General features: G+C 41.6%; 2 protein-coding genes across 9 annotated transcripts; one reads left to right on the top strand and one right to left on the bottom strand.

Moving 5' to 3' along the window:
- The first annotated feature begins 901 nt into the window (after window positions 1–901).
- LCA5L (lebercilin LCA5 like) lies at window positions 902–17,908 on the top strand. 8 transcript variants are annotated; one of them, XM_083438769.1, is made up of 8 exons: window positions 902–1,160; window positions 1,986–2,746; window positions 7,123–7,628; window positions 9,107–9,244; window positions 10,551–10,644; window positions 13,624–13,724; window positions 15,744–15,873; window positions 16,320–17,908. In XM_083438769.1, the coding sequence occupies exons 2-8, from the start codon at window positions 2,323–2,325 to the stop codon at window positions 17,072–17,074; spliced, it is 2,148 nt and encodes a 715-aa protein (XP_083294895.1). In that variant the 5' UTR covers window positions 902–1,160; window positions 1,986–2,322; the 3' UTR covers window positions 17,075–17,908. The 8 variants fall into 8 exon arrangements, with proteins under 8 accessions (XP_083294895.1, XP_083294893.1, XP_083294892.1 ...); XM_083438767.1 differs by having other exon boundaries at window positions 990–1,276; window positions 7,102–7,628; window positions 16,329–17,908; XM_083438766.1 differs by having other exon boundaries at window positions 991–1,160; window positions 7,102–7,628.
- GET1 (guided entry of tail-anchored proteins factor 1) lies at window positions 16,594–26,823 on the bottom strand. The gene is made up of 5 exons (XM_083438798.1): window positions 26,443–26,823; window positions 24,426–24,591; window positions 21,285–21,352; window positions 19,969–20,083; window positions 16,594–19,470 (listed from the first exon to the last, which is right to left on the bottom strand). Exons 1-5 carry the CDS (start codon window positions 26,563–26,565, stop codon window positions 19,397–19,399), a joined length of 546 nt encoding a protein of 181 aa, XP_083294924.1. The 5' UTR covers window positions 26,566–26,823; the 3' UTR covers window positions 16,594–19,396.
- Between the last annotated feature and the right edge of the window lie 169 nt (window positions 26,824–26,992).

Below are 26,992 nucleotides of genomic sequence, written 5' to 3'. Positions count from 1 at the left end.
GAGGTGGATCCTGCACTCTAACCTGCAAAACTCTGGATGAAAAGCATCAGAATGTAAAACTAATGTGGACCCTGCTTCCTCCAAAATCTCAAGTTTTAGTACCTTGTATAACTCTTACTAAACATGCCCTTTTGAATGGTGTGTTCTCTAATGCTCCGTTCTCCCTGTGTGTGTATGAGAGTGATGAAAAATGTTTTATGGTTTTATTTTTACCAAAAAATGAGACATTTGACAGTTTCAATAAACTCTCGATGCTGCCAGCAACGTAATTACTTATTCCAAAACAAAGACCAGTGACATTTCTCCAAACCACGTATTCGAGAAAAAGAAACCTATCCAGATTTCCACTCATTTCAGACAGCAGAGATGTCAAACGCATAGCTGTCAACTTTTCCCATTTTTTAAGGGAAATCCCCTTATTCCGAATAGGATTCCGCGCAAGGAAAGGGAAAAGTTGACAGCTATGGTCAAAGGGAAAGAAATGTAATCGTCAGCCACTCTCGCTGGGCCTGGTGGTGGGACAGAGAAACCCATCGGCAACCTGCTGCCGCCGCCGAGTCTGAACCAAAGGAAACTGCAGCTCCCTCTTCTGCCCATCTCACCACACCTGGGAAGGGAGTGCGACCCCACCTAATTATTGTTGTTATAAGGAGAGCAGAACTTTGGTTCCCTTGCCCCTCCAGGGTCCAGCGGCGCATGAAGTCGAGAGAGAAACTCCCCCTGCTAAAAACACACAACGCATTGTATTGGGTGCCACTCTCTGGAGTCTGCCCCTTCATTCGACAGGATCCTTTGCCCTAGTTGGACAGAAGCCACGTTGGCTACCCTACACCTGAAGAGTCCCCGAGAGATGCGTGATAGTCATCAAACTGCCCATTAGGAAAGTGCGCGCTTGTTTTTGGGTGAGATCGCCGAGGGAGTCGATCTCCTTTTCTCACGGTCCGCGGGGGTGGGGTGGGGGGACGGACGGATAACTTGGGGCCTCTGCTGCCGGGATAAAACAAGGAAACCTTTGCGCGGTGAAGGGGAGGCGGGCTGCGAGCGACGAGGCCCCTTTGTCCAGTCCTACAAGTCCCATGACGCTCGGCGAAGTTCTGCGGTTGCCACAGTAACGGAGACCTGAAAACAACTCCTTCCGCCCATGTAGCCCAAGGAACCAGGTAGCGTGGACAGAGGAGCGGCGGGGTGGAAGCTTCTGTCTGCGCGCGGGAGAAGGGAGGAAGCCTAAGCCCTGAGCTGCACAGGGAGAAAGAGTTGCTCTTGGTCCTGGCTCTGGGTAAGAGAGGTCCAAGAAGGTGAAGGCGGAGCACGTGGGGGATCATAAAGGGACTGTAGGAGGCGCGCTCCTTCGGGGGCAGCAGATCTTCCCTTCTCCTTCCTCTTGAACTTGCCGGAATTGCTTCTGTCGTTAATCCCCCGCGACTCCTCCAGCCCCACCAACCAGGAGAGGGGGAAGCCACCCGCAGTGAGATTGCAGCCCTATACCAGGGCTCACTGATCCCGTGGCGCAGTGATACTATCCCCCAACATTTCCTCTTTTATTTAATTTTTGAAACTTTTCAGAAGGGTTTTTTTTTCTGTTTTCCTTCTCCTACCACTATTGTCCCATGTCGCTTCTCAATGCTTCCTCTCCACGCTTGCTTTGTCCTTGCCTTTCTCTGAATCTCTGAATTCAGCTTCATTTATATAAAAGTTGCATAGTAGAGGGCTCATCAAGTTAAACATGTTTTTAAACGTGTAAGGTAATTCATACAATGAAAGGTAATTCATACAGTTAGGCCAGGGGCCTTTGGTTCTTTGCGGGCTTCTGCAGTAGCAAAGGGTGACTTGCCATTCCCCTTTCTCAGTTTAATTGCCAAGACTAATGCTGTGGTTGGATACATTTGTCTGGAGGCAGTTTGGGCCGACGCAAAATTTTCCCATGCAAGTTTAAATCCTTTGCATTGCAATATATAAAAATGCCAATACTGTTCCTTTTGTTTTAGCCTTTTTAGTTCCTTGAGTGAACTCAGAACTCAAGGAATGTTCATGAGGAATTGCAGTTTGTGGATGACAGTGCTACAAATATAGTCTATAGTGCAAGAACATCACATATTTGGAAAGTAAATTATATAATAAAGGTGACAGAAACTTTGAAGATTTATTGGTGCAGAATTAGAGCAAACTACTTCCAAAGAACAAAGGATGAGGCCCTGAGTAAGCAGTGACAATACAGCATAATTTCAATTTCTGACATAAGCACCAGGTTTTTTTTGTTGTTTTCAATATACTGTAATTGACAATCCTCTTGACTTTGATAGGCTGTGGATCTCTAACAATGGAATGATGGCTTCAGATGACTACATTCTCCATTTTGTAGTCCAAGAAGACAATAAATGTGAACAAGTTACAAAAAGTAGAAGTCCAAGTGATTCTCCTAGTAGGGTCTGCAAGAGCACCCAAAGCAAATGCAGCCCTAAAGTTAGCCACTGTAGTAAGTGTTCCAGTCAGTGTGGAACTTTTCAGCTTGACTATTCCAACGACTTCAACCAGGATGTTTCAAGAAGGGCTAGCAGCAGTAGCAGCAGTTATTCAGAGCAGAACAGCTGCAGAAATTCTCAGGTCTACTATTATGAAGATTTTCACACATACTCTTCAGAAACCCCTTGCAGCAATGGCAGTGGATACAGCAGTATTTTAGAACAGCCAGAAACCAAAGAGGAGGAATTATCAATGAAAACAAAGGAAAATGATCACCAAGCCAAAGGTAAGAAGGTGGTGGACCACACTGATCACTGCTAATGTTAGCTTACTGTTGACAGATTATGACAGAACTAATGAAGACCAAGGCTTTGCTGGAGAACCGGCAGTTGTGTTTCTCCATTTTTATTGCTGAAGTGCCCCTGGTTCAAATGCTATTTTTTTGGAAACCACTTGTCTGTAGGAAGAAGCATTAAAAAGAGGGAGAGTAGGGAGCAGAGGAAAGAAAGGCAGGGCAAAACCAGATGGAAAGGAGAGTTGAAGTCAACTAGTGCCTGCTTGTATGTTATGTTTCGCTAGACATTCCCATAGCTTTGTGGGCAGCCCTCCGGGGTCTGTATGACAGCCCTCCATCCCAGCACTAGTATTTGGGTATGGCAGTCTGTGGGCGAAGTTCTGAGGCAAAGTTAACCTTCAGCATTACCTTCAAGCTTTGTAGTTTTCATGTGTGCAAAAGAGATAGAAAAGAATCGAAAGCATTATGATTGAAAACAAATGATGGCAGTGGCATAGTAGAAACTGTAATCCACCACATTATTTTAGAACTACCTGTTATCTTGAAAAACGTGTGTGTAAAATGAAGAGATATTCCCAAAATATATTTTGCAACACTCCTTCTTCCAGCATCTGCTCCAATGTTAAATCCCAAATGAAACTAATTGAATTACTTGAGGGAAATTGCTATGGTTTCTTCTCCCTTGAAAGCAAAGCTCTGAACTGTTGGAAGGCAATAAATGAGCATAGTCCCAGTAACTTTATTGATTTCACACCTGCTTCTTTCGATCATGCAATGTTTTCAAGCAAAAGAGAGATGCAATATGTTTTTTATTTGCTATGAAGGCATACTAATGCATCTCTAGCCCTCCTTCCTTCCTTCCCCATCACCCTGCAGTGTAATGATAATCATGCCCTTCTCCTTCTACCTTTGTCTAGGCAAACTTCCCCTGTATTCATCCATTCTATTTTCCACCCAAACATGTCACTGCCCTTGCTCATTGTTTCCCTACCACAATCACAGTGTGCTTTGCATGCTATGTCCAGAGTTCTCCCCAGACCCAGCATCAACACATGGCGTCCTCAGGCACCTTTCAGAACAGGGTGCACCACTGAAACCTCATCTGGGCCTCCTGTTGACTACTGGGCACCCCCCACTTGGGGGTTCTCGAACCTGCTATTTGGATTTGCCACAATGCCCCCAACATAGTATGGCTCTGGGGCACCTTGGGAAATTAAAATGGCAACCCTAATTAGGGGTATGGAAGCCACCATTTTAATTTCCCACAGTGCTCTGGAGTGATGCTACATTGTGGCAATGTATTGTGAAATATTAAAATTCCCCTACCCAGACCCGCCCCCTGGGAATTCGACATTAATGGTTACTGCAACACTCTGAGGAATGCCAGGTAATCATGTCAGGAGAACCTAGAAACAAGCCATCAAACCTGGAACCAACAATGACTTTCTGTTCTTGTACATGTGGGTATATATAGGAATGTAGGTTGCATAGACCTAAATAAAGCTTCATTTATGGACATGCACATTGCTTTAACTTTTCTGAATCTGTGCTTTACTTTAAAGGAGTTGAATTCCATGCAGCTTACACTATCTACTGTCGAATGAGTATGATGCCCATTAATTAAGAAACACTGTTTTGAAAATCTGTAGAACCTGCAACTCTTTGAAAGAAGGAGTTACACAAAAACAGTGTTTGAACATCATAGGGAACTAAGGCATAGAACATGGGTAGACAAACTAAGGCCCGGGGGCCAGATCCGGCCCAATTGCCTTCTAAATCCAGCCCGCGGATGGTCCGGGGATCAGTGTGTTTTTACATGACTAGAATGTGTCCTTTTATTTAAAATGCAGCTCTGGGTTATTTGTGGGGCCTGCCTGGTGTTTTTACATGAGTAGAATGTGTCCTTTTATTTAAAACGCATCTCTTGGTTATTTGTGGGGCACAGGAATTCATTCATCCCCCCCCCAAAAAAAATATAGTCCGGCCCCCCACAAGGTCTGAGGGACAGTGGACCGGCCCCCTGCTGAAAAAGTTTGCTGACCCTTGGCATAGAACAATATGAACAGAATGTGTTGAAGTGGTCTGCAGACTAGAAAAAAGAGAAAAATAATAATTTCCACATAGAAGTGAAATATGTTTACAATTCCAAGTTAAAAAAAACAAAAACCTAAAACTGAATTTTGTATTGGATCTTCACTAAGACAACTAAAAATTGAAAAGAAAAAGTTTAAAAATGAAATTAAAATAGAGGGTATACTTGTATGGATGTAGTCCCTCGGAATTCAGAACCCAAATCTCTTTTTTTCTGAGTTGAGAGACCTTTACCTCAAACGAGGTTAACTTACTGATTAATTCCTTGGAATAGAAAGTTTGTTTTGTTTTTCTTTTGCTTTCCAGGACTTCATGTTCCTTAGTAAGGGCTCTAGACTGTAGTGTTTGGTGGGGCAGAGTGGGATGGAGCATCTTCCCAACGCCAGTTTCACTTCTGGGTACCGAAAGTGGGAGGTGGGAAGGTGGTTCAGTGCAGCAGCGTGGGTGGAGCCAGTCTGATGTTTCCTCGCCTCTCTGCCTCGCCTCTGTCCCTCTCAATAACCAGCAGCGTGGCTGCCGTTGGGAAGCCAGGTGAGCAGTGCACCTCCCCCCCCCACCGCCTGCCCCACTGCTACTCACTTTTTCGTTTTATCTGATTTAAGAATGTGGAGAAATGCTCTGTGTATCCATTTGCGTCTTGCGTGCTTTTGAAAACATTTCTGTGACCTCTCACGTCGGAGTGTAACTGCCAACTTGAGGCCTTGTTCAGTTACTGTGTTTTGCAAGCCTGTTTAGCAGTAGCTGCTTAGAAACAGCTGCTGTTCTTTTTAATATAGCATTTCAAAGTTGCTATTATTCCAGCAGGTATTTTAGACGAAGTGTGCTTCTATAGTTTTCATTGGTTTCCATTTTTTTAAACTTTCTGTATCTTTAAAAAAACCGCTTCAAGTTAAGTTGTGATTAAGCGGTATATAATTTTTTAAAATAAATAATTTTTTAAAATAAATAAATAAATAAATAAAACAAGATGCCATTCAGGAATATATGGAGGCAAACCCTCCAAGACTGCTGCTGCTCCACAGATGCATAATTTGTTTTGGACTAGTATTCCCAGATTTTTTTCTTCTGTTGAACATTGATGTCACCTGCATGAAATGGAGTCAGGTAAAAGCTTTCCAGTATTCTGTGGGGAATTTACAGGTATTATGTATATTAATGCTGACATTTTGCACATGCTAACAAATGCACAATACCCTTTCTTCAAATACCTGCTTGTAGAACACACTGCCCATTGAAGTTAGACAGCTCCCTTATTGTACATGTTTTGTTGGAAGCTAAAAACTTATTTCTTTTTACAGGCTGTCACAGAATGATGACTTATAGGCAATATCAGATTGCTTTTTTGGAGAACTGTTATATTTGTTATTAATTTTTGTATTTTAATGGATTGTTGTATTTTAACTATGGTCTTTTGTAATGTTTAGAAGTTTATAACCATCCCAGATAAATACATTTTTTAAATGTGCGTAATATGAATGGGTCCCTGCAAGCCTCAGACTTGTGATCCTTCCTTCCCCACTTCCTGCACAGCTGCACAGTAGAGTTCAGAATCTTTCATGTCTACTTTTGTGTCTCGAAACTGTAGTTAACCACAGTTACTTGTATTGTTAACATTAACTATGGTTAGTTTAAAACAAGCCAACCATGGTTTCTGCAGCTAGTTTGTTTGAATTCACCATAGTTAATGCTGACCACAGTTCTGGCTCTGAGCAACATAACAAGTTTTGGTTAACTAAAAGCAGAACTGAACTCCTCACAATCTATGGGAGGAGGAGGGTATGCGAGAATGAGGCAACAGTATGCCTCATTCAGAGTATGCTGATCCATCTTTAGTATGATGTTTGAACATGGCCACACACATTCACACATGCCTAATCTTTTAGTTATTTAAGGAGACATAAAGTGTAATCACCCGTATGGGTTGACACTATGATTGTATCAGTTATACAATCTTTGGGGGGATTGCAGTGAATTTTATGATGCAATGAATACATAAGCTCAACATGTTTGAACAATAAAGTCTTTTGCACATTCTATCACTTCTTGAGGATGCATTTAACTTCTAGTAAGCAACTTATATAGAAATGACAGATGACAATGTTCTTGGACTCAAGCCCCATCAGCCGCAGCCATTGTGGCCAGTGGTCAGGGATGATGCAGGTTGTAATCCAGTAATATTTGGAGGATCGCAGGTCCCCCATCTCTGTTATATGGATTTACATTCTCTTACTCTCTCTAGTCTTATACCATTTTAGCTTGTTTTGTTCTTAATGTAGGGGGTAAAACACTTCCTAAGAAGAAACAGCAGCAAAAGAGCTTTTTCAATACTAGCAGTATAATCACTTCCCAGAAGAACAATGTAGCTTGCCGCTTATTGTCAGCCAGGCTTCACAAAGTTAAAGAGCTGAAAAATGAAGTGTCTGTTCTGAAGAAAAAACTGGAGGCATCTAACATGGAAAATCAGATTTTGAAGCGGCTTCAATATCGACATTTGAAAGCAATAAGTAAATACGAAAATGCAGAGACTAATCTGCCTGATCTTCTAGCAAAACAGTGTGGTGAAGTGAGGACTCTCAGGGTACTTCTTAGGAAATCTCAAGAGCAGGAGCGCAGTGCGTCCAAGAAACTTAGAGAAGTTGAGGCACAACTACTAAAGACAAAAGATACCTTACTGGCATTGCAGAAACTTTCAGAAGACAAGAATCTCGCAGAAAGAGGAGAACTTAGACGCAGGTTAAACACCCTCACACAAAGAATGGAAATTGGTGATAAGAGAATTCAGGTACTAATGTGCAGTATATTAATGTGCAGTGTAACTAGAACTACAGCAAGAAATATCAGAGTGCTGCTAGATTTCTAATTAACAGTCTTGGCCAAGCTATTGTTCAGATGTGCAGGAGTTCCTGAGTGTGCTGAGACTTTCCTATTTACCTTAGGGATGGGGACAGCTCTGTACACAGAACACCATAATGTACACAGGACACCTGCTCAGGCAGGAACTCCATGTGCATAACTACACACTTGGAGCTTAGGAACCAGAACAGCTTATTTATTATCGTATTTACTCGAATGCAATGTGCACCTTTTTTTGGCCAAACTACATTGTGAAAATTAGGGTGTGCATTAGATTCACATACATACAGTAGTATTAAACCTTAGTACTTTCAGATTTTGTTTCATTTTAAATTGCAGTCTAGAGTTGTAGTTTTTGTTTTTGGTTTAGAGCCTTGTGAATGGGAATCAATGTTTTTTTTTACATGGGATTGGTCACTATTACCCCAATTACAGACAAGGAATTGAGATTAACAGGGTGGTTCTATACATGTCTTCTGGTATAGGATAGTAGCCTCACAAGGCCTGGGTATAGTTATTTAGAAATAAGGCCCATTGAAATTAATGCTCCATATGAGTAAATGTGTTTAGTCTTGGATTAATAGTGATTTGCCTAAAGCCACTAAGGCAGCCCTGCCCTTCATCTTTGAGATGGGAAAAGAAACAGACCATCAAGTCAATCCCACACCTTAGAGTAGTCCATCATTTTAATACTAAAAGCAACTGCACAGCTCCGTATCTGCCAAACTGAAGTTTCAGGTATGTGGGTCAGTCCACACTTTATGTATGTTTGAGCCCTCCCAATTTTCTGCTTTGGAGTATGGAAGAAGAAACCCACTAAAGGAGTAGGAACGGCTGAAGAGGCTGGTAGAACTGACTTAGCCTCACCATGTATTTTTCACTGACCCACTGTATTTATGTGGCTCTAATGCGCCATCAAATCTAATGTGCACCTCAATTTTCAGAACCTCCAAACCAAAAGGGTATTTGCTGGTGCCATCAAATCTAATGTGTGCCCTAATTTTTGCAGCATAATTTGGCCAAAAAGGTGTGCATTACATTCGAGTAAATACAGTATTTTCACTACTAACTAACTGCTATGGGAATGGAAGATTCTCCTTCTAGATTTCAAAAGAGAGGGAGGGAGAGAACACATGATACAGTATTTCTGATTATGGATACAATTTCCTACCACACTTGTTTACCATAAGCATACTTGTTCTCATTATTTAAAAAATCAAATTATTTTTTAAGAGTAGTATAAACCACTAATATCATTAATAAGAATGGGGATTTTCATCTTTCCAAAGAAGTTTATTAAAATTTGCAATGTCTGTTGTAGTACTTTGGTCCTGTTACATTTAATATTGTATAATTCTCAGTAGGCAGGAGAGAAAGTACATGGTCATGCGTTTGTAATATCTTTAGGTCTTAGAAAAGCAGCTGCTGTTGAATAATACCTCCTTTAGTCATCAGTTAGCAGTTGAGAAGAAAAAGACTCTTGAAGCTCAGTTGATTACCACGAATTTGCAAATGGAAATCAAGTCGCTTAACCAAAAAATCAAGGTATTTAAGCCTCAAGTTTATTTTACTATAAGAGAATTAGCAATTTATAGAGAGCATTTGCACATCTTACAATGTCTAGTACAGGCGAGAGGAGATGCTACTTTAAAAATATGTATTCTAGTGCAAAAATAAAAGTATTCCTAAGTGTGGCTATTAAACACTGAATGCGAGAACAGATTGGTTATCTGGTTTCTTGTGTTTCAAGTATTAGACATTATAAGCTGTGAACGATAAAATATTATGAGATTTTGTTTGTTTATAATTAGATTCATGGCCGCTTTTGGGTCACTTGTCCTCAAAAAGTAGCTTAAAATACTATATCATTATAAAAGGCAATTCAATTAACAAGAAAATCAGTTCACAAATTGAAACTAAGATAGTTAGACAAGATAAAACACTGGCAGGGACTTTAAAATCCTTGTCAAATTGGTGAGTTTTAACCATCTGCCTGAAACTTTTTTGGAGCAGGTTTTTCGAATCTCTCTTGGGAGGGTGTTCCACTGAATGGATGCGACTACATAAAGCTGCAGTGGTCCATTTGTAAAAAAAAAAGCTATAGCACATTTACAAGTAAATAGTTATTACTGTTTCACAAATGTCAGATATGAAGCAAAGGTTGAGCTAAATACTCACCAGCTTTGATTTTTGCTTTAGAAGTTACCCTTTTAGTAACTTGCAGTTCAGCTTGTAGTGCCAAGAATTAGTGCTTTCAATACCACATTGTCATTGTCAGGAACAGCTGTGGTGCCATGGAGTCCCATAGCAAACGTAAAACAGGAATAGGGAACCTTTCTGGTCCTCAGGAGTCTCCCCGGGTCACACATGCTCCCCACTCACCAGCTAGCTCTGCTTTGTACCCTTCCTGTGTTTTTGCCTGGCTGGAATGTGTCCTGTGAGTGTGAAGAGAGCCTCCTGCACAAATGTTAAATTCCTATTTGTTGTTCTACCCACTTTTGCCTCTGATCCCACCCACCATTGGTATGTGGCCCCCAGAAGGTTGTCCAAAAGAGAATATGGCCTTCGGCTGAAAGATATTTTCCCCACCCAATCTAAAAGGACATGCCGGATAGAATTCTCAGGGGCAATCTCAGCCAAACAAGCTCCATCCTTCTTTCGAGTAACAAGCGAAAGAATATTTGGCCTGTTGAAATTATGACTAAGCAAAGATGCTTTTTACGGAGAATAAAATAAGATGGTGCTTTATGGAAGATGTATAGTGAATTCAGCTAATTAGGCCACATAGATAATTGAGGTCCATATAATAAATTGTATTGCATTTTTTTAGCTTACTGCTGTGTTTTTATAGGAAAAAGAACGAGAACTTGGTGTGAGAAATATTTATGCAAATCGGATGCTTAAAGGTCAACAGGACAAAGGTGCTTCAGAGTCTCCCCCCAAAGGTAGCATAATGTTTTTCTGCTCATTTTTAATGCGAAATGTCGCTTTCATGTGCCAAAACTGTATTAGAAAACTCTGCAGTATTTATTATTATTTTTAATGACTGCAATGTCTCCCTCCCTCTGACCAGCCTAAAAGAGATCCACTGATGCCTCTGGCTCAGCACTTTGCTGTACTGCTCACTAAAAGAGTGGGTGGTATCACTGGTGAAATCAAACAGAAAGCCCCAAAGGGTGGTGTTCCGGTGAGTGGAAGGGGCTGAGCTGCGCTGGGATCCACCAGATTCTGAGTCAGCTCCACTGCCAGCACATGATGGCACTGGGCCAATCTAGACCCACTCACTATGCCAGTCCCTGGCTGGTATAGTGTACAGGTTTTTCTCTCCCCTGCTTCCCACTTTCTACCCTGGCTGGTGTGAGCAGTAGCACCTATGCTGCACAAAGACTGCTGCTGTCCAGCCAGGGTTAGGGATTGCTCTGCCATCAGCAACTTACTGAACTGAGGTTTCAGCAACAAATTCTAAATATCAGCAGCAGTTTTGTATTTTTAAAAATCTCAACATTCTTTTACAGTTTTTTCATAACTTTATGGCTTTGAGAATGATTGGGCTGGGGGTTAATCAGAAGTAAATTGGCTAGATTACGGTGCAAGATTTAAAACTTTGTATCATTGTCATTCCATAAGAAAAGCCAATCCACTCTAGGTACACATTTAGGTACATAGCTCCCCCTAGTCCTCAGTCTGCAATTTCTACTGTCCTGATTAAGTGTCTTGGGTAAGCCTGCATTTGATATCACACCAGCAAAATAAGAGTGCCCATAATATCATTTCAATTTTTGTTCAGTTGCAGGTATTAATAGTACATATTTGCAAGATATGTCATTGCATTTTCCTGTGCTCTGTAATTTTTGTAGGGCTGATGAAATACCCAAATGCAGCATCAAATGTTTAATTATAACACAACAAGCTATATCCAACAGCTTGGTTTACAGTTAGAAATATGGAGATGGTACAGTAAAGCAGCCTACATATTGACTGCAGCCCTCATGGAACTGTCCCCTCACATTGGGTAGGGTTAACATTATAGCCCCTCCTGTTGACCAGTTAAAGCTCCATGAATACTACTGCACAATATGTATCTAGGGGTGTGTATGTGTATATATGTTTATAGCTGTGTGTGTATGTGTGTATACACTTGCGAACACACGTTTCTTTGTTTATTTATAGTTGCAATCCTATACATACTTACCTGAGAGTAACACTCATTGAACTGAGTAGACATGTCTATCACTGTAAAGAAAGACAGCAATCTCCTGCACATTTTGGGGGGAGTAAGTCCAGTTATGGTGCCCACTTATGCATTGCTCCACCACAAGAGTATATGCACCAAACACAAAAGAGAAAAAAGGTGCACATTTGTATCTGCTAATTTATATTCATAGGTGCAAATTTAAAAACCAATATAGTAATTATTATTATTATTATTATTATTATTATTATTATTATTACCCCGCCCATCTGGCTGGGTTTCCCCAGGGCTGCTTCCAACAAAATATTAAAATACAGTAGTCTGTCAAACATTAAAAGCTTCCCTAAACAGGGCTGCCTTCAGATGTCTTCTAAAAACTATTATATGTAAGCTATTATAGTATGTAAACTATTATAGTTTACATTTTACAGAAGGCAAACCAAATGATTTACCATTCAAATCACTTCGAATAAACTCTTATGCTAATGGGCATCCCCACTCCTGATCACCCACACCATTTCTTCAATTAATTCAACTCATCAATTGCCACATAATTAATTAGCCTTTGTTAGTTCAACTAAATAAAAAATAAATTGGTGTGATTCCCTGTGAGATAAAATGGCAAGTGAGTGGTCTTTTCATTCTTCCTTTTTGTACTTAATTAAGCCAAAGGCCGCTGTTCCACCATATGCAGTTAAATCCCAACCGTGGGGGAACAGTGTCATTTCTGTTTCCTTTCAATGGACATCAGAAAAAGAAATGGCTATCTCTATGTAGCAGAAGCTATTTCCCAGCCAGGGAAATGGCATTTGAGGTTTCAGTTTGTGGGCAGCAGCAAGGTGGCAGAACAGCTCAGCTGCTGGCCTGCTTTTTGCTTAATTAAGTAAAGGAAAAAAATGGGGCCAGATAGCGAAGACCACTCACTGGCGAATTCATCTCATCTTGTATGTCCAGTACTGGACTAAGGCAGAGGACCTTGAAGTACCAACCTCTCTGAGGACATCTGAGATGAAACTAGCTTTGCTTGTGTGTGCAGCTCAAAGGTGGGTTTCTCAGTAAGCCACAAAACAAAAAGTAACACCTTACTCTAGCTTTTTCAAACAACTTGGACTGCTTAATGTATGCCACACCAAATGAGTCCTTAAAAAGTGGGAAGGAGGGATTCCAGCTTTATGGAAGAGGAACTACTTTGCATGTAGAATCTCCAACATCCCCAAGTAGTACTGAGAATGCACTGTCTAAAATCCTGAAGAGCCACTGCCAGTTGGTGGAGAGAGTCCAAGCAGTTCCAATTCCTGTAGCACCATTGCAGTGACCCAAACATCCAGTCCAAGTTGGTAGGCTAGGGGAGCATTTCGCACTGTAGCTTCCAGGCAGTCATATCTACAACATGTTATAGTACCTGATCCCGGATGTTACCAGAACACAGATTACCATGGCCAGGCTCTCTCTACAACCTCAACTGATGAAAGGTGCTTCATTCCATAGAGGCTGTGTAGGCCTCCACTGACCCAACTTTTAAGGGAAAGATAATCCATCAAGTAAAGGCTGAATGCCATCTCCCTGAATTGATGAAGCATCTGCCCATAGAACGTTTTTGTCAGGATTGAATTTCAGTTTATTGTCCCATATTTAGCCCACCACCAATTCCAGACATAAGCATTTCATATTCATTTTTCAGGAATGCAGAGGGGATACATCTCAATATTTACTTCCTCTTGTCTTTTCATAGCTGTCAATGTCTCCAAGTCGGTACAAGTAGATGTGAATCTAGAAGCAACAGCTCTTCAAAAGCACGAGGCAGAGAAAAGTTCAGTTGTTTTTTTAAAAGAGGTATGGCAGATCTGAATTAATTCTTTTACAACTCTAAACCACTCTTGTTCATGCTGTGTTGTGCCTTATAGCTTCATTTCTTAACATACATTGTTTCCTGAATCATATTACAGTGACATTGTGAAAATAACATTGTCCTCATTGAAATAGGTTTACTTCATCATTGAGGTGACTCCAGCTTGCATGAAACATTGAGCCAAATGCTGGCTAGCGCAAACAAGCAAATATTCTGGTTCCTAAAGTAAGGACCATGGTGGCAGCTGCACTCTTCCTAAGCCCTGTGTGGCTGTCATGACCTGTGGCTTGTCTTTGTCTTATGATGGAACCTTGGTTCATGGTTTGTCTTGCTCCAAATAAGCCATGAGCTATAGGCTTCTTACTGGCTTGCCACTCATAGTTTTTCAGGGCTAATGCATTACTTGAGTTAGTGTTATGTGCAAAGCATGTGAACCGCCCTGAGACCTGTGGGTATAGGGTGGTATATAAATTTATTGAATAATAAAATAATAATAATAGGAAGAGGGACTCACTTTTCAGTAAACACGCTGAGGTTTGTTGTGTTAGCTTGGGTAAACAAGTCCAACTGTTATAATTAAGGGCTAGATAAGATATAAGATATTCACAAGGAACCTAATGTTGTATTATTTACTCTTGGCACAGTTGTATGAACGCCCAGTGAAAAAATCTGTGCAAGTGCCTCCACCATATATTAGAGTATGACTGCACCATCCTCTGCTTTGAAGAGGATATTGAGATAGTAATTACATTTTAGCAACAGGATAGTGAAGGGAAAAGGGGCTGTGAACTTAAATTGCCTTGCAGAGTTTTTCTTCACCACTCCTATGCTTGATAAGGACATGAAAGAGAAACTGTGGATTTCTCATTGCATATCAGTTTTTGTCCAGTTCCTGGATAAGAGCAGGAAATGACAGACATGCTTGTACTGCACACTTTTCATGGGTTGCACCACTATGTTGGGAGATTCAGGACAGGGGGAAAGTACTTCTTCACATGGTGCATAGCAGTGATGGACAACAGCTAAGATGACTTTAAAAGGGTTTTAGGCAGATTCATGGAGGATAAGGCCATCAATGGCCTAGTCTTGATGGCTCCGTTTCCTCCAGTATCGAAGGCCTATATCCCTGGGTACCAGTTGCTGAGGATCTTGAGCAGGGGAGTGCTAGTGTGATCATGTTCTACTTGTGAGGCATTGCCATCTGTGTAAGCAGAATGCTGACATAAACCTTTGGTCTGATCCAGGTGGCATCTTAAGTTCATACAACAGGACTTGTGAGGAAAGCAAAAAACCCTCCTTGCCACTTTGTTTCTGTGATTTATGGTCAGAAAATCACAGGGGACAAGTCCTTGTTTTATTTAACAGACATTTTTCTACTCTGAATGAGCCTCTTGGGCTTGCTGATTGGAAGATTGGCGGTTCGAATCCCCGCAAAGGGGTAAGCTCCCATTGCTGTCCCAGCTCCTGCCAACCTAGCAGTTTGAAAGCATGCCAATGCGAGTAAATAGGTACCGCTGTAGCAGGAAGGAAAACGATGTTTCCATGTGGTCTGGCACTCATCACGATCCTCCATGCCCCAGTAGCAGTTAACTTATGCTGGCCACATGACCCAGAAAGCTGTCTGTGGACAAACGCCGGCTCCCTCGGCCTGAAAGCGAGATGAGCGCTGCAACCCCATAGTCGCCTTTGACTGGACTTAACTGTCCAGGGGTCCTTTACCTTTATCTTCCTGTGTTGTGGACTTTAGTGTGTTGGGACTCATGTGATCCCATTCATTTTAGACCATCTCCAAACAAAGTATGAGGCTGAAGCCAGCGTATGCTTAAGCCTATGTTAATTTGCTGGGAGTTCAGATAGATTCTGTCTACTTTATGGAGGCAAATTAGGTCACGGATTGAGAACTGAAATCTATCCATCACTTGCTGCTATTCAAAGACATTAGAAAGCTACAAAGTGCAAATCAAACTGACATATATGTGTTTTTCTTTCTATTATTTCTTTAGGAGTTGACAACCAAAGATATTAATTGCAAAGACAAACTATGTGATGTGGATAAAGAGATGGAATCAAAAACAGAAGTTCATCAAAATCAAAAATTAACAATGCAACAGATTTCGAATATAGCATGCACAGGTAACAGTATTTCGAATCTGATGGGTCTACAGATTTAGCAAATCTTTCAGCAGCAGTAGAGAGTCTTTTTTTAGCCCAAAGGGCAGATTATTTTAGTGTAATACTCTTGAGCCAGGCTGGATGGGGCCAGACCCAAAAGGAACAGTACCAGACAGGCAGTCACTCATTTAACATATAAACACAATCATACACACTGCCCCTTCTGTCCTCTGCTCAACCTACCTCTTCTCAGCTGACACATGGAATTCAGCTAAGCAGTGGGTGGGGAGTTCCCAGAAGCTGATTTGCTAAGGGTGCTGATTCTGTGTTTAAGGTCATTTGTAGCTACTAAATCGGTTTTAATGTTTTAGTGTTTTAATTTCTGTCTGAATATAAAAATTGTGATATAAAAATATTGACTGACTTCTAAGAATTTTTACTGTTGAAATAATAATATTCTTTTGTAGAGTTATTAGGGGAAGAGATATGTCCAAATACAGAAAAACTTTTCAGATGTGAAAACCTAGAGAGACAGAAAAACAGGAGAGAAAGACAAAGGCTCAACTTGTTGAAAGAAGAGTTTGAGAAATTAAGGACAGACCAAGCATTGGAGTCCACACATGACATCCAACAAAAAATGAATAACCAGGAAGAAGTTGCAACTGAAAAACAAGAAAATGAGCCAAAACAAGTGAGCTGTGATAAAATGGAAACAGTAACACAAAGATACAAAACACCATCCACATTAAAGAAACAGTATGTATTTTCAGAAGCTGTTGAAAATTTGCATCAAGGATACCCTTCAACGGGTCCACTGTCCAACACAAGCACCACCTGCAGTAGTAGACAAGTGAATAGACACCAGGGTGAAATACCTGAGTTAAAGGCAGAAAATTCAAGCAGTGCCTATGAACCGTCATTTGGTAAGGTTACCAAAACAAGGCAAAAGGACACCATGTCGACGCTTGGCAAAGAACACATTCCTGCAGTATCAACAGAAAAGAAAACCACTCTTATGGAAGAACTCTTTGGTCCAAGCTGCATCTTAAAGGACAGTCACTCAAAACTTAATTTAAAAGAGGCAGTTAAGGAAAAAAAAACTTTGATGAGTGAAAAGTCTTATGAGATTTCACAAGTCAATGATGGTTTGCAGTGTGGCGATTCCAAACAAGCCCATATAAAGGTTTTCCATACATTTGCCTTCCTGGAAAACTTTAAATAATTACTGCCATAATTTAACAATATTTTCAGATTAAAACACACACAGTATATGAAAATAATTCATTAACTGCTGCAGATTGGGTCCCCCCCCCAGAGAAAGTTTCATTTACCATAAGTAGTAGACATTTTATATTCCATTGCAGGAAAACATGCATGCAAGTTATCAGTTTATATTTAACAATGAAATCATCATATTGCAGTGCATTTTTAAAAATTAAAATGAAGCACAATGACAGGTCTATTACTAGAGCTCTAAATAAGAATACATCGGAAAGAATTGCATTGAATAGGCATTGGTGGTAAAGCTTATTGGGGGAAAAGACAGTTAATGCGTATTTACAATAGAAAAATGAGGCACTGCATAACTTTTCTCACTTATTCCATTCCACAAAGCCTCTTAAATGAATGCAGTGATTCAAATTATCTACATGGTCCCAGTTGGGAAAGTGAATACTTAGATGAAGTGGCCTTCAAATGGGGTGCTTTAGACCCGGCCATGTTGATTTGTGTAATCTGATATAGACATAATGGGTGCAAGTTATGGGGCTGTTGCCAGAAAGAAGAATGACAGTAAGGCCTATTTTATTAACTCTCAAATTTGGCCATCTTCAGACTACACAGACTAATTCATCTGTCTATACAAATTTCTCACTGCAGGAAGATATGTTGGTTACAGTAATTTCTATGGTTATAATTGGATGTCCATATTGTTTTTTACTATTGTAACTGAACCCCAAATATGGAAAACAGGTAACATTCGAAACAGCCATTAAAAGCTCTTCCTCTAATCAAACATTCTTGGTAATTTAAATATTAAATATTGTGCTACCCACAACTTTGTTCTCTTTTATTTTCCTTCTTAGAACACAAAATATTGAACATAATTAGTACAAAGAGGTGTCAATATATGCAACAGGACCCAGTATGACTAAACACACACAACTGCAACAATGTATCATTTCATCTGTTCCTAACAAATAGGAGATTGATCTTACTGCCATGATGTACCTAGAGCACTTAGGATCAGGGAAGCTGCACACCAGCACCACTTCAGTGGTACAGTATTCTGTTAAAGCAGCAGACATGGGCTTGATACAAGTGGGAGAGGAACATGTGCTGCAGACGGAGCCAGCAGATCACCTGGGCAGTAGAGGGAGCCATAGCATTGTGTTAAGAACTATATTATTCCCTACATGAGAATCTAAAAAGCTTTCAGTCATCAAATGGGTACAGATTTAGCACAAACCTATCCAGCAAGTTTATTTGTGTCAATGGTTGTTTGGAAATTTTATCTAATATGTAAGTTCTCACATCTCCTCCTATTTCTTACACACAAGTGGCTAGAATAAAATATGCATCATGCTGAATTCTCTAAGCAAAAACACAGCATGTGGCCAAGAGGGGTAGAAAGAGCCACTGTTGCATAAGGCAAAGACCCTTCCAGTAATATTTTGATACTAATCAAAATCTTCTTTAAAAAGAATCAGAGAAGGAAGGAATTGATATCAGGCAGATACAGTCAAAAACAGAATACAGGCTAGATTAGCTGGAAAGTTCCTGGCCATAAAAAATGTTGGACCTGTGCGCTTCCCCTCTCCTCATACCATGCCTTTAGGGGACCTGTGATTTCATAACAACTTACTAACCGGAATCTGAAACCATAAACTGATCCTCATTTTAGATCTTAGCCTGAAGTAATGGGGAACTGTAGTTCCCACGACTGAAGTGCTGAAGCTTCAATCCTGTAGTTCCTAGGATTGAATTGCTAAATTGGTAGAATGTGGACTTGACACTTGTTCCTAGCTTAGTGAACTATGGTATATTATGTCTGTACTGTGGTAGTGAACAGTCAATCATAACATATTTGACAACACTGAAATTACAATAGAGAAACAAATGTGGACAAAATTAAAGGAACCACATTATTTTAAAAAGCTATTTTCCTTTCACTTTTAAAATGTCTACATGGCTTTAAAACCATTACATGCACATAGGCTGCAATCCTAACCTCACTTACCTAGAATTAAGACCCACTGAATTCAATGGGACTTACTCTGAGTAGCCATGGTTAGGATTGATCAACTGTCAATCTAAATAGAACTTATGCCCAGCACTGCAGGTTACAAACTGAAAAGAAACTTTACACAATACAATACAATATATTAAAATATTAACAGAATGTTGTATTAAGATTTATTGATGCTTTATTACTCAATCCCAAACCCTGCCTGCTTTTCATAGGCATGTACATTCCAGATGGTACAATGTATGGATGCTGTATTTCACAAGAAACTGAGAAGTCTGCTGAAACTAGGAATCCTTCTCAGCTGAAAGGGTGAAGCATAATGGCCACAACTTTGTTACAAACCACCAACCAACAAGTAATGCCAACACCACCTAAAAATAAGAAATAAATGCTGTAAGACACTAGTATTCTCAGTAACTAAAACATACATATTTAAACATGTAGGGACAAGAAATCAGATTCAGTAACAACACCTGTAGTTGCAGAAAACACTTGCATAACGATATATCTATGAGATAACTATTGATTCAGAAGAATTATATAAAGCCCAGTACCACTAGTATGTGTAATCTGAAATCTCTATGCAAATGAAAGATGTGGTTAGGTGTGTGACTATGGGCATAATCCACTAAGTTCTTCCTTCTCCAATGTAAATTATGGAGTTACACAACAAACAGTGCTCTCACTGCATCTCTTATTCATTTTAACATGGTGAGCCAAGCATTATTAGCTTCTGCAACTATTCAGGAATCTGGGAAGGCAGAGGTGTGGCAATGCATTCAAAATCAACTCATGTATAATATTAAGATAGGAAAGATATATGAAATTCCTGGAAAAGCTTGAGAAGCATTAAAATAATATAGGCTTACCTGCCACTCCTGTTGGAAAAGCTACTAAACGTTCTAGTGGAGCTAGCCATTTGCTTGGAAGCACAGTAACTGGTTCAGAGTAATACTTCCAGATTAGTGAGATCATTAAGGCAGCCTGGAATTAAAACAATCGTTACATGATTATGCATGAAAACCTCAAAATAAAAGAGTTCTTGTTTACATCTAGCTGCGCAATCAGCATTTCTGATGCCTAGCAAGTGCTAGATGCCCATGTTATCCTTAAAAATAACCCACTGTTTAAAAAATCAATACAACTACAGTCGGTACCTTGGTTCTGGAACACCTTGTGTCTCGAACATTTTGGCTTCCTAACACCGCAAACCTAGAAGTGAGTGTTCTGGTTTGTGAACGTTTTTTGGAAGTTGAATGTCCGACGTGGCTTCCGCAGCTTCTGACTGAGTGCAGGCAGCTCCTGCAGCCAATTGGAAGCTGCGCCTTGGTTTTCGAACATTTTTGGAAGTTGAATGGACTTCTGGAACAGATTTCGTTCTAGAACCAAGGTACAACTGTACTGTGACCTCAAAGTCAGTGCCACACAAAGTGAGAACCCTGGCCCTCGCCCCATATGAACACAGCCTCTTCTTGATTAGTCATCAGTTCTTGGCTTGCACTGTAACAGCTGGGAAGTCTGCATTTTCTATGCTGGACTATTCAGAGTGCATGGCACTGGACACAGCTTCATGTGATTGGTTGCCAGATGAAAAGGCAGAGCAAAGGAAAGCCTATGGCCTAATTTTCACTCAGATGGTAAATCTGTGCTTGGACTATACATCTCTGGCGTATATGAGCGTATCACATAACTGAATGCACCTTCATATAAAACAATACACACCAGAGAGAGAGTGTGTGTGTGCATGCGTATCACATAACTGAATGCTTCTTCATGCGAAACAATACCTGATTTGATATGTGCAGGGAATTTGTTTCCGAATATAAACATTGGATATTATGGCACATGGCTAAGGAATATTAATCAATTTGTAGTATTTATTAAATTTGTATACCACCTGTCATCTGAAGATCCCAGGGCAGTCCACAACAGAAAAGTACAAAATGCAAATACAAAATCAAACAAAAACAGACCAATAACCCCCCTCCCATAAACACATTTTAAAAGTCATGCAAAGTTAATCAGCTGAACCCTTGGTTGAAGAGAAACGTTTTTGACTGGCGCCTAAAGATATGTAATAAAGTCACCTAGGGAGAGCATTCCACAAAGGGAGAGCCACTGCAAAAAAGGCCCATTCACATGGTTAGCTTTGAAAGGCTTCCATATATAAACCAATTTTACTTACCTGCAAAATGTAGAATACAATATTTATTACCCACTTTATTTTGGCTAGTTGAGCTGTTCGTGTTTTCACTGTTAAAAGAAAGAAGTATGATTTGCATTATTTACATTAATAGGACATGATTTGACTTTCAACTGATAAAAATAACTTTTGTTTCCACTTTAAGGATGCTTGCTTCTTTAAAATTCAAATTCTAGAGGCTATGGGTGTATAATTAGAAACGTAAAATAAAAACTAGTCTCCGGCACCTGTTTCCTTGCTTTTTTTCAAAAACATTTTGTAGTTCAGAAAACACGGATATAGAAATATTAATAACACAACACTATCATTGCCTTGAAACTGACGTATCAGCAGATCCCTAAGCTTGCTGTATTTATGGTAATATGTTGTTGTTGTTTAGTCGTTTAGTTGTGTCCAACTCTTCGTGACCCTATATGGACCAGAGCACGCCAGACACTCCTGCCTTTCACTGCCTCCCGCAGTTTGGTCAAACTCATGTTGGTAGCTTTGAGAACACTGTCCAACCATCTCATCCTCTGTCGTCCCCTTCTCCTTGTGCCCTCAATCTTCCCCAACATCAGGGTCTTTTCCAGGGAGTCTTCTCTTCTCATGGGGTGGCCAAAGTACTGGAGCCTCAGCTTCAGGATCTGTCCTTCCAGTGAGCACTCAGGGCTGATTTCCTTCAGAATGGATTGGTTTGATCTTCTTGCAGTCCATGGGACTCTCAAAGAGTCTCCTCCAGCACCATAATTCAAAAGCATCAATTATTTGGCGATCAGCCTTCTTTATGATTCAGCTTTCACTTCCACACATCACTACTGGGAAAACCATAGCTATAACTATACGGACCTTTGTCGGCAAGGTGATGTCTCTGCTTTTTAAGATGCTGTCTAGGTTTGTCATCACTTTTCTCCCAAGAAACAGGCGCCTTTTAAATTTTGTGACTGCTGTCACCATCTGCAGTGATTATGGATCCCAATAAAGTACCACATTTTTCGCTCTATAGGACGCACTTTTTCCCCTTCAAAAATTTAAGGGGAAATGTGTGTGCATCCTATAGAGTGAATGCAGGCTGCGCAGCTAAGCCCAAAGCCAGAACAGGGAGATGGAGCGCTGTGGAGCGCTCTGTCTCGCTGTTCTAGCTTGGGGATGGCTGTGCAAAGCCTCCGCAGGGCAGCAAGGTGCCTGCACCCCGCTGTCCTGCGGAGGCTCCAAGGGCTGTCCCCGAAGCCTGAAGCCTTTGGAGCACAGCGGGAACTTGTGCTGCGCTCCAAAGGCTTCAGGGATCTTTGAGGCTGGCGGTGGGGGAAAGCAGTGCTTCCCCCCAATGCCAGCCCCAAAGAGCAGGTCAAAAGGAACCTGAAGCCTCCGGAGCCGAGGGAACTCCCGCTGCGCTCCAGAGGCTTCGGGTTACCTTCACTGAAGCCTGGAGAGCGAGAGGGGTCAGTGCGCACCAACCCCTCTCGCTCTCCAGGCTTCCAAGGTAGCCGCCTGAAGCCTCCAGAGCACAGCGGGAACTCCCCTTGAACGCACCTTGTTTTAGAGGGGGAGAACAAGAAAAAAAATTATTTTCCTGTTCTCCCCCTCCTATGGTCCTCCTCCTATGGTCCAGAGCGAAAAATATGGTAAAATTTCTCACTGCCTCCATTTATTCCCCTTCTATTTGCCAGGAGGTGATAGAACCAGTGGCTATGATCTTAGGGGGGGGGGGGTTATGTGGATTTTCAGACCATATTTTGCGCTCTCCTCTTTCACCCTCATTAAGAGGTTATTTAATTCCTCACTTTTTGCCATCAAAGTTGTGTCATCTGCATATCTGAGGTTGTTGATATTTCTTCCAGCAATCTTAATTCCGGTTTGGGATTCATCCAGTCCAGCCTTTCGCATGATGAATTCTGCATATAAGTTAAATAAGCAGGGAAACAATATACAGCCTTGTCGTACTCCTTTCCCAATTTTGAATCAATCAGTTGTTCCATATCCAGTTCTAACTGTAGCTTCTTGTCCCACATAAAGATTTCTCAGGAGACAGATGAGGTGACCAAGCACTCCCATTTATTTAAGAACTTGCCATAGTTTGCTGTGGTCGACACAGTTTGTGATGACCAGCTTTTTATCTTGACAGAATTCTGTTAGCCTTTGCCCTGCTTAATTTTGAACTCCAAGGCCAAACTTGCCAGTTGTTCCTTTTATCTGACTCCCTACTTTAGCATTCCAATCCCCTATAATGAGAAGAACATCCTTCTTTGGTGTCATTTCTAGAAGGTGTTGCAAGTCTTCATAGAAATGGTCAATTTCAGTTTCTTCAGAACCGGTAGCTGGTGCATAAACTTGGGATTACTGTGATGTTAAAAGGTCTGCCTTGGATTCGTATCAAGATCATTCTATCATTTTTGAGACTGCATCCCAGCACAGCTTTTGACACTCTTTTGTTGACTATGAGGGCCACTCCATTTCTTCTATGGGAGTCTTGCCCACAGTAGTAGATATGATCATCCGAACTGAATTCACCCATTCCCACCCATTTTAGTTCACTGATGCCCAGGATGTCAATATTTATTCTTGCCATCTCATTTTTGACCACTAGCTTACCTTTGTACATGGATCTTACATTCCAGGTTCCCATGCAATATTTTTCTTTACAGCATTGGACTTTCACTTCCAGGCACATCCACAACTGAGCGACCTTTTGGCTTTGGCCCAGCCGCTTCATCAGCTCTGAATCTACTTGTACTTGTCCTCCACTCTTCCTCAGTAGCATGTTGGACGCCTTCCGACCTGAGGGGCTCATTTTATATGCCTGTTGTTTTTGTCCATGAAGTTTTCTTGGCAGGGATACTGGAGTGGCTTGCCGGTTCCTGCTCCAGGCGGATCACGTTTAGTCAAAACTCTCCACTATGACCTGTCCATCTTGGGTGGCCCTGCACAGCACGGCTCATAGCTTCTCTGAGTTATTCAAGCCCCTTTGCCATGACGAGGCAGTAATCCATGAAGGAGGTATTTAATATAGTCATGTTTTATATTGTGCATGTTTTTTTTAAAAACAGGTTTTTAAAAATACTGAGAACAGTACAAACAATCTAAAAAAATTAAACAGAAGTGAAAGTTAGGCTAATGATGCAAATATAAATAGCAAGTATTTACCATGAGTCTTAAGTTTATCAGTCATTTTGTTAATCTTCCTTTCCAATCGGGCATATCTAGCAAATTCATCCATCATACTAATGGTAGAAAGTTCTTGCTTCATGTTCTGAATTTCAGATCTCATTTGTGATTCCTGCTCAGCATCCTTTTGTAGCAATCTGGATATCTGACAAAGAGAAAGATGTCCAAACACCTGTTGATTCATCACTTTCCTCTTTTTTAAAAAAGAAAATGAATTTATTTGTTCTAAAACATAGTTACTGCTTACTTCTCTCTAAGCAGTCTTTTAGTCCCTCTCCTAAATAGCTTGATCCAAGTACACTTTGAAGCGTGCCCCAAGTTATTTAAGTTCAATGTTTTGTAAGCAGAGGCATCCTAGGCTGCCTTGCACCCTTGACTAGGAGTTACATCGGCACCCCATTCCCCCCCCCTGCCCTCATGGAACAGAAACTTGAAAAGGTTTTCTTTCATGCTCCGCCAGTGAACGCTTCTAATAGTGTGCGGGCAGATGGACTCCTAGCCACTGTAAGGCAGAAAGGAGAGATGTGATTTTTGTGCCCTTCCTGCAGGGTTTGTGCCCTTGATGGGGGCCAACCTAACCAACTACTAGGTATGTCCCTATTTGTAAGTTTATCGGAATTTTAAATGAAAAGCAATGAATAATTTCCTAGAAAGACCTTTGCTAGCAGTCTACCTCCTTCCCAACTCTTCAATATATCATGCTTGGACCAGAGTGTCCAAACGCACAAAAGCTAAAGGTTGTGTTCTCAAACTCTGAACCTAAAGATGAATGAAGCTACCTTTTAAAAAATAATAATAATACACCCCTACCAAGGGATGGGTGCATCGATTTCTAGTCTGCCACTTTCTGCCCCATAATTCTGTTCCATTTTTTACATTGATCCTCTTTTAAAATAAGTGTTTTAATACTATGTTAGATTATGGGTATTTTCTCTCAAAGCATGCAGACATTTAAACTGCTGAGAATTGTGTTGCAATTTGGCAGGGGCAGTGTGTCCTGTTTCACTGCTTGAGGCCAAATGGGAAGTACCGCCCTGCTGCTACCATACCTGCTGCTGCCAGATATTGCTTGCTGTGCTGCTGCGAGGCGCCAATTTCAGGCAAGATTGCACCAATTCTGGGTGAGATTCACCCCAAATGGATGGAATCTTGCCCAAAATTGGTGGTGCTTCTTCACCAATGGCGGAAAAAGCAGAGCACGGGGGAGTTTGGGGGGTTGGGTTGGGTTGCTTGAGGCAGTGGCTTCACCCTGCCTAATGGCTGTGCTGGCTCTACAATTTGGAGAAAAGCAAAATTCACCAAATAGCTAGGAAGGTGGCAAGCTATTTCCATTTGAAAGACATGCCTGCTGCATACTTTTTCCGCTGACTCCAAATCTGAACCTCACAGCCAAAGAATGTTCTGTTGTTATTATATTTATTTATATCCCACCTTTTCCCCAGACTAGGAATCAAACAAGGCAGCTTGAAATACAGCTTCCATCCATAAGGCCGTTTTATTCCATATACTCTCTGCCCTGAATGCCTCCAAGTGCAATCAATGTAAATGGCTCCGATAAGATGATCATCTGACCTCTTATTTTTTAAATAAAACAACAGAACAGCCACATCCATCACCTGGATAGCCTGCGTGCTAATCCAGAGTGACCTCGCTGCTTCCGTACTTGCGAGAACGAAAATGACTTAGGGTGGCATTGACGTTTCCTCAAAATAACCTATAGAAATTAATTGGCGTGTTCATTAATTTCAATGGGTCTACTCAGAGTAAAGGTCAGTGTGCACCAGGCCCACAGGGAGACTCCCGAGGAAAAATGGGCGACAAAGATCGGGCCGTCCCTAGCGATGTCGGCGGCTCGACCCGACCCGGCCGACCATTCGGCCCTCCCCTGAACTCGGGCCCCCAGCTGGAAGGCGGCTGCCCTCCCCACCCAGGCAGAGCGAGGGAGGCGGATCGGGGCGCCGTCGCTATGGGAACCCGGCGGGCTGACGTCACTTACAATGGAGGAGCAAGAGGGCAGGAGGATTTTGAGGAGGTTACACAAGAACACGGAGCTCAACACGAGGAACCAGGCGCCGTCACCCGTCACATCTCCCGTCTCCACTAGAACCTGCTCGTCCATGTCTCAGGCCGGACTGGACGTGGGGGTGGAGCGGGCAGAGGGAAGGGGAACGAGTAGAGACACGCGAGGAAGACGGAGAAAAGCGGCTGCCAGTCTCCCGCCACCGCCAGAGAAGAATAGCGGGGTGGGGGAGGGGGAGAAGGAACACTACAGAAAAGGCTCGGGCTCGCGGCCGCTTCTCAAACTGCGCAAGCGCACATCCTCCCTCTTCACCCCCACCGTGGTTTGTGCCTCGCTGGATATTTTTTTTTTCGTAATAACAACCGCGGTCGCTGAGCTCACGCGCTCCTGTTATGTGTGCGCACGCGCGCCCATGTCACAGTTACTGTCACCCTCTTGCCGAGACAGCCTATCAAACCCGCCCAGGTGGAGGGGAGCAGCCCGCCTCCGCCTCAACGCATTGAAGTCGACGGGTCTCTCCTTATGG

Source organism: Podarcis tiliguerta (genome assembly GCF_965153285.1).
Source record: "Podarcis tiliguerta genome assembly, chromosome: 4".
NCBI lineage: Eukaryota > Metazoa > Chordata > Lepidosauria > Squamata > Lacertidae > Podarcis > Podarcis tiliguerta.
Note: the sequence above shows the minus strand (reverse complement) of the source record. Positions and strands in the feature narration are given on the sequence as shown.

Excerpts from the sequence above, each read along its gene's own strand:
- LCA5L (XM_083438766.1), top strand. The coding sequence starts at position 2,323 with ATGATGGCTTCAGATGACTACATTCTCCATTTTGTAGTCCAAGAAGAC. Across the intron at positions 2,747-7,101 it reads AAATGATCACCAAGCCAAAG|CTTGTTTTGTTCTTAATGTA; the intron begins GTAAGAAGGTGG and ends ATACCATTTTAG. Across the intron at positions 10,645-13,623 it reads TTCAGAGTCTCCCCCCAAAG|CTGTCAATGTCTCCAAGTCG; the intron begins GTAGCATAATGT and ends GTCTTTTCATAG.
- GET1 (XM_083438798.1), bottom strand. The coding sequence starts at position 26,565 with ATGGACGAGCAGGTTCTAGTGGAGACGGGAGATGTGACGGGTGACGGC. Across the intron at positions 21,353-24,425 it reads TGATAAACTTAAGACTCATG|TGAAAACACGAACAGCTCAA; the intron begins GTAAATACTTGC and ends TTCTTTTAACAG. Across the intron at positions 20,084-21,284 it reads TTGTATTCTACATTTTGCAG|GCTGCCTTAATGATCTCACT; the intron begins GTAAGTAAAATT and ends TTTTAATTCCAG.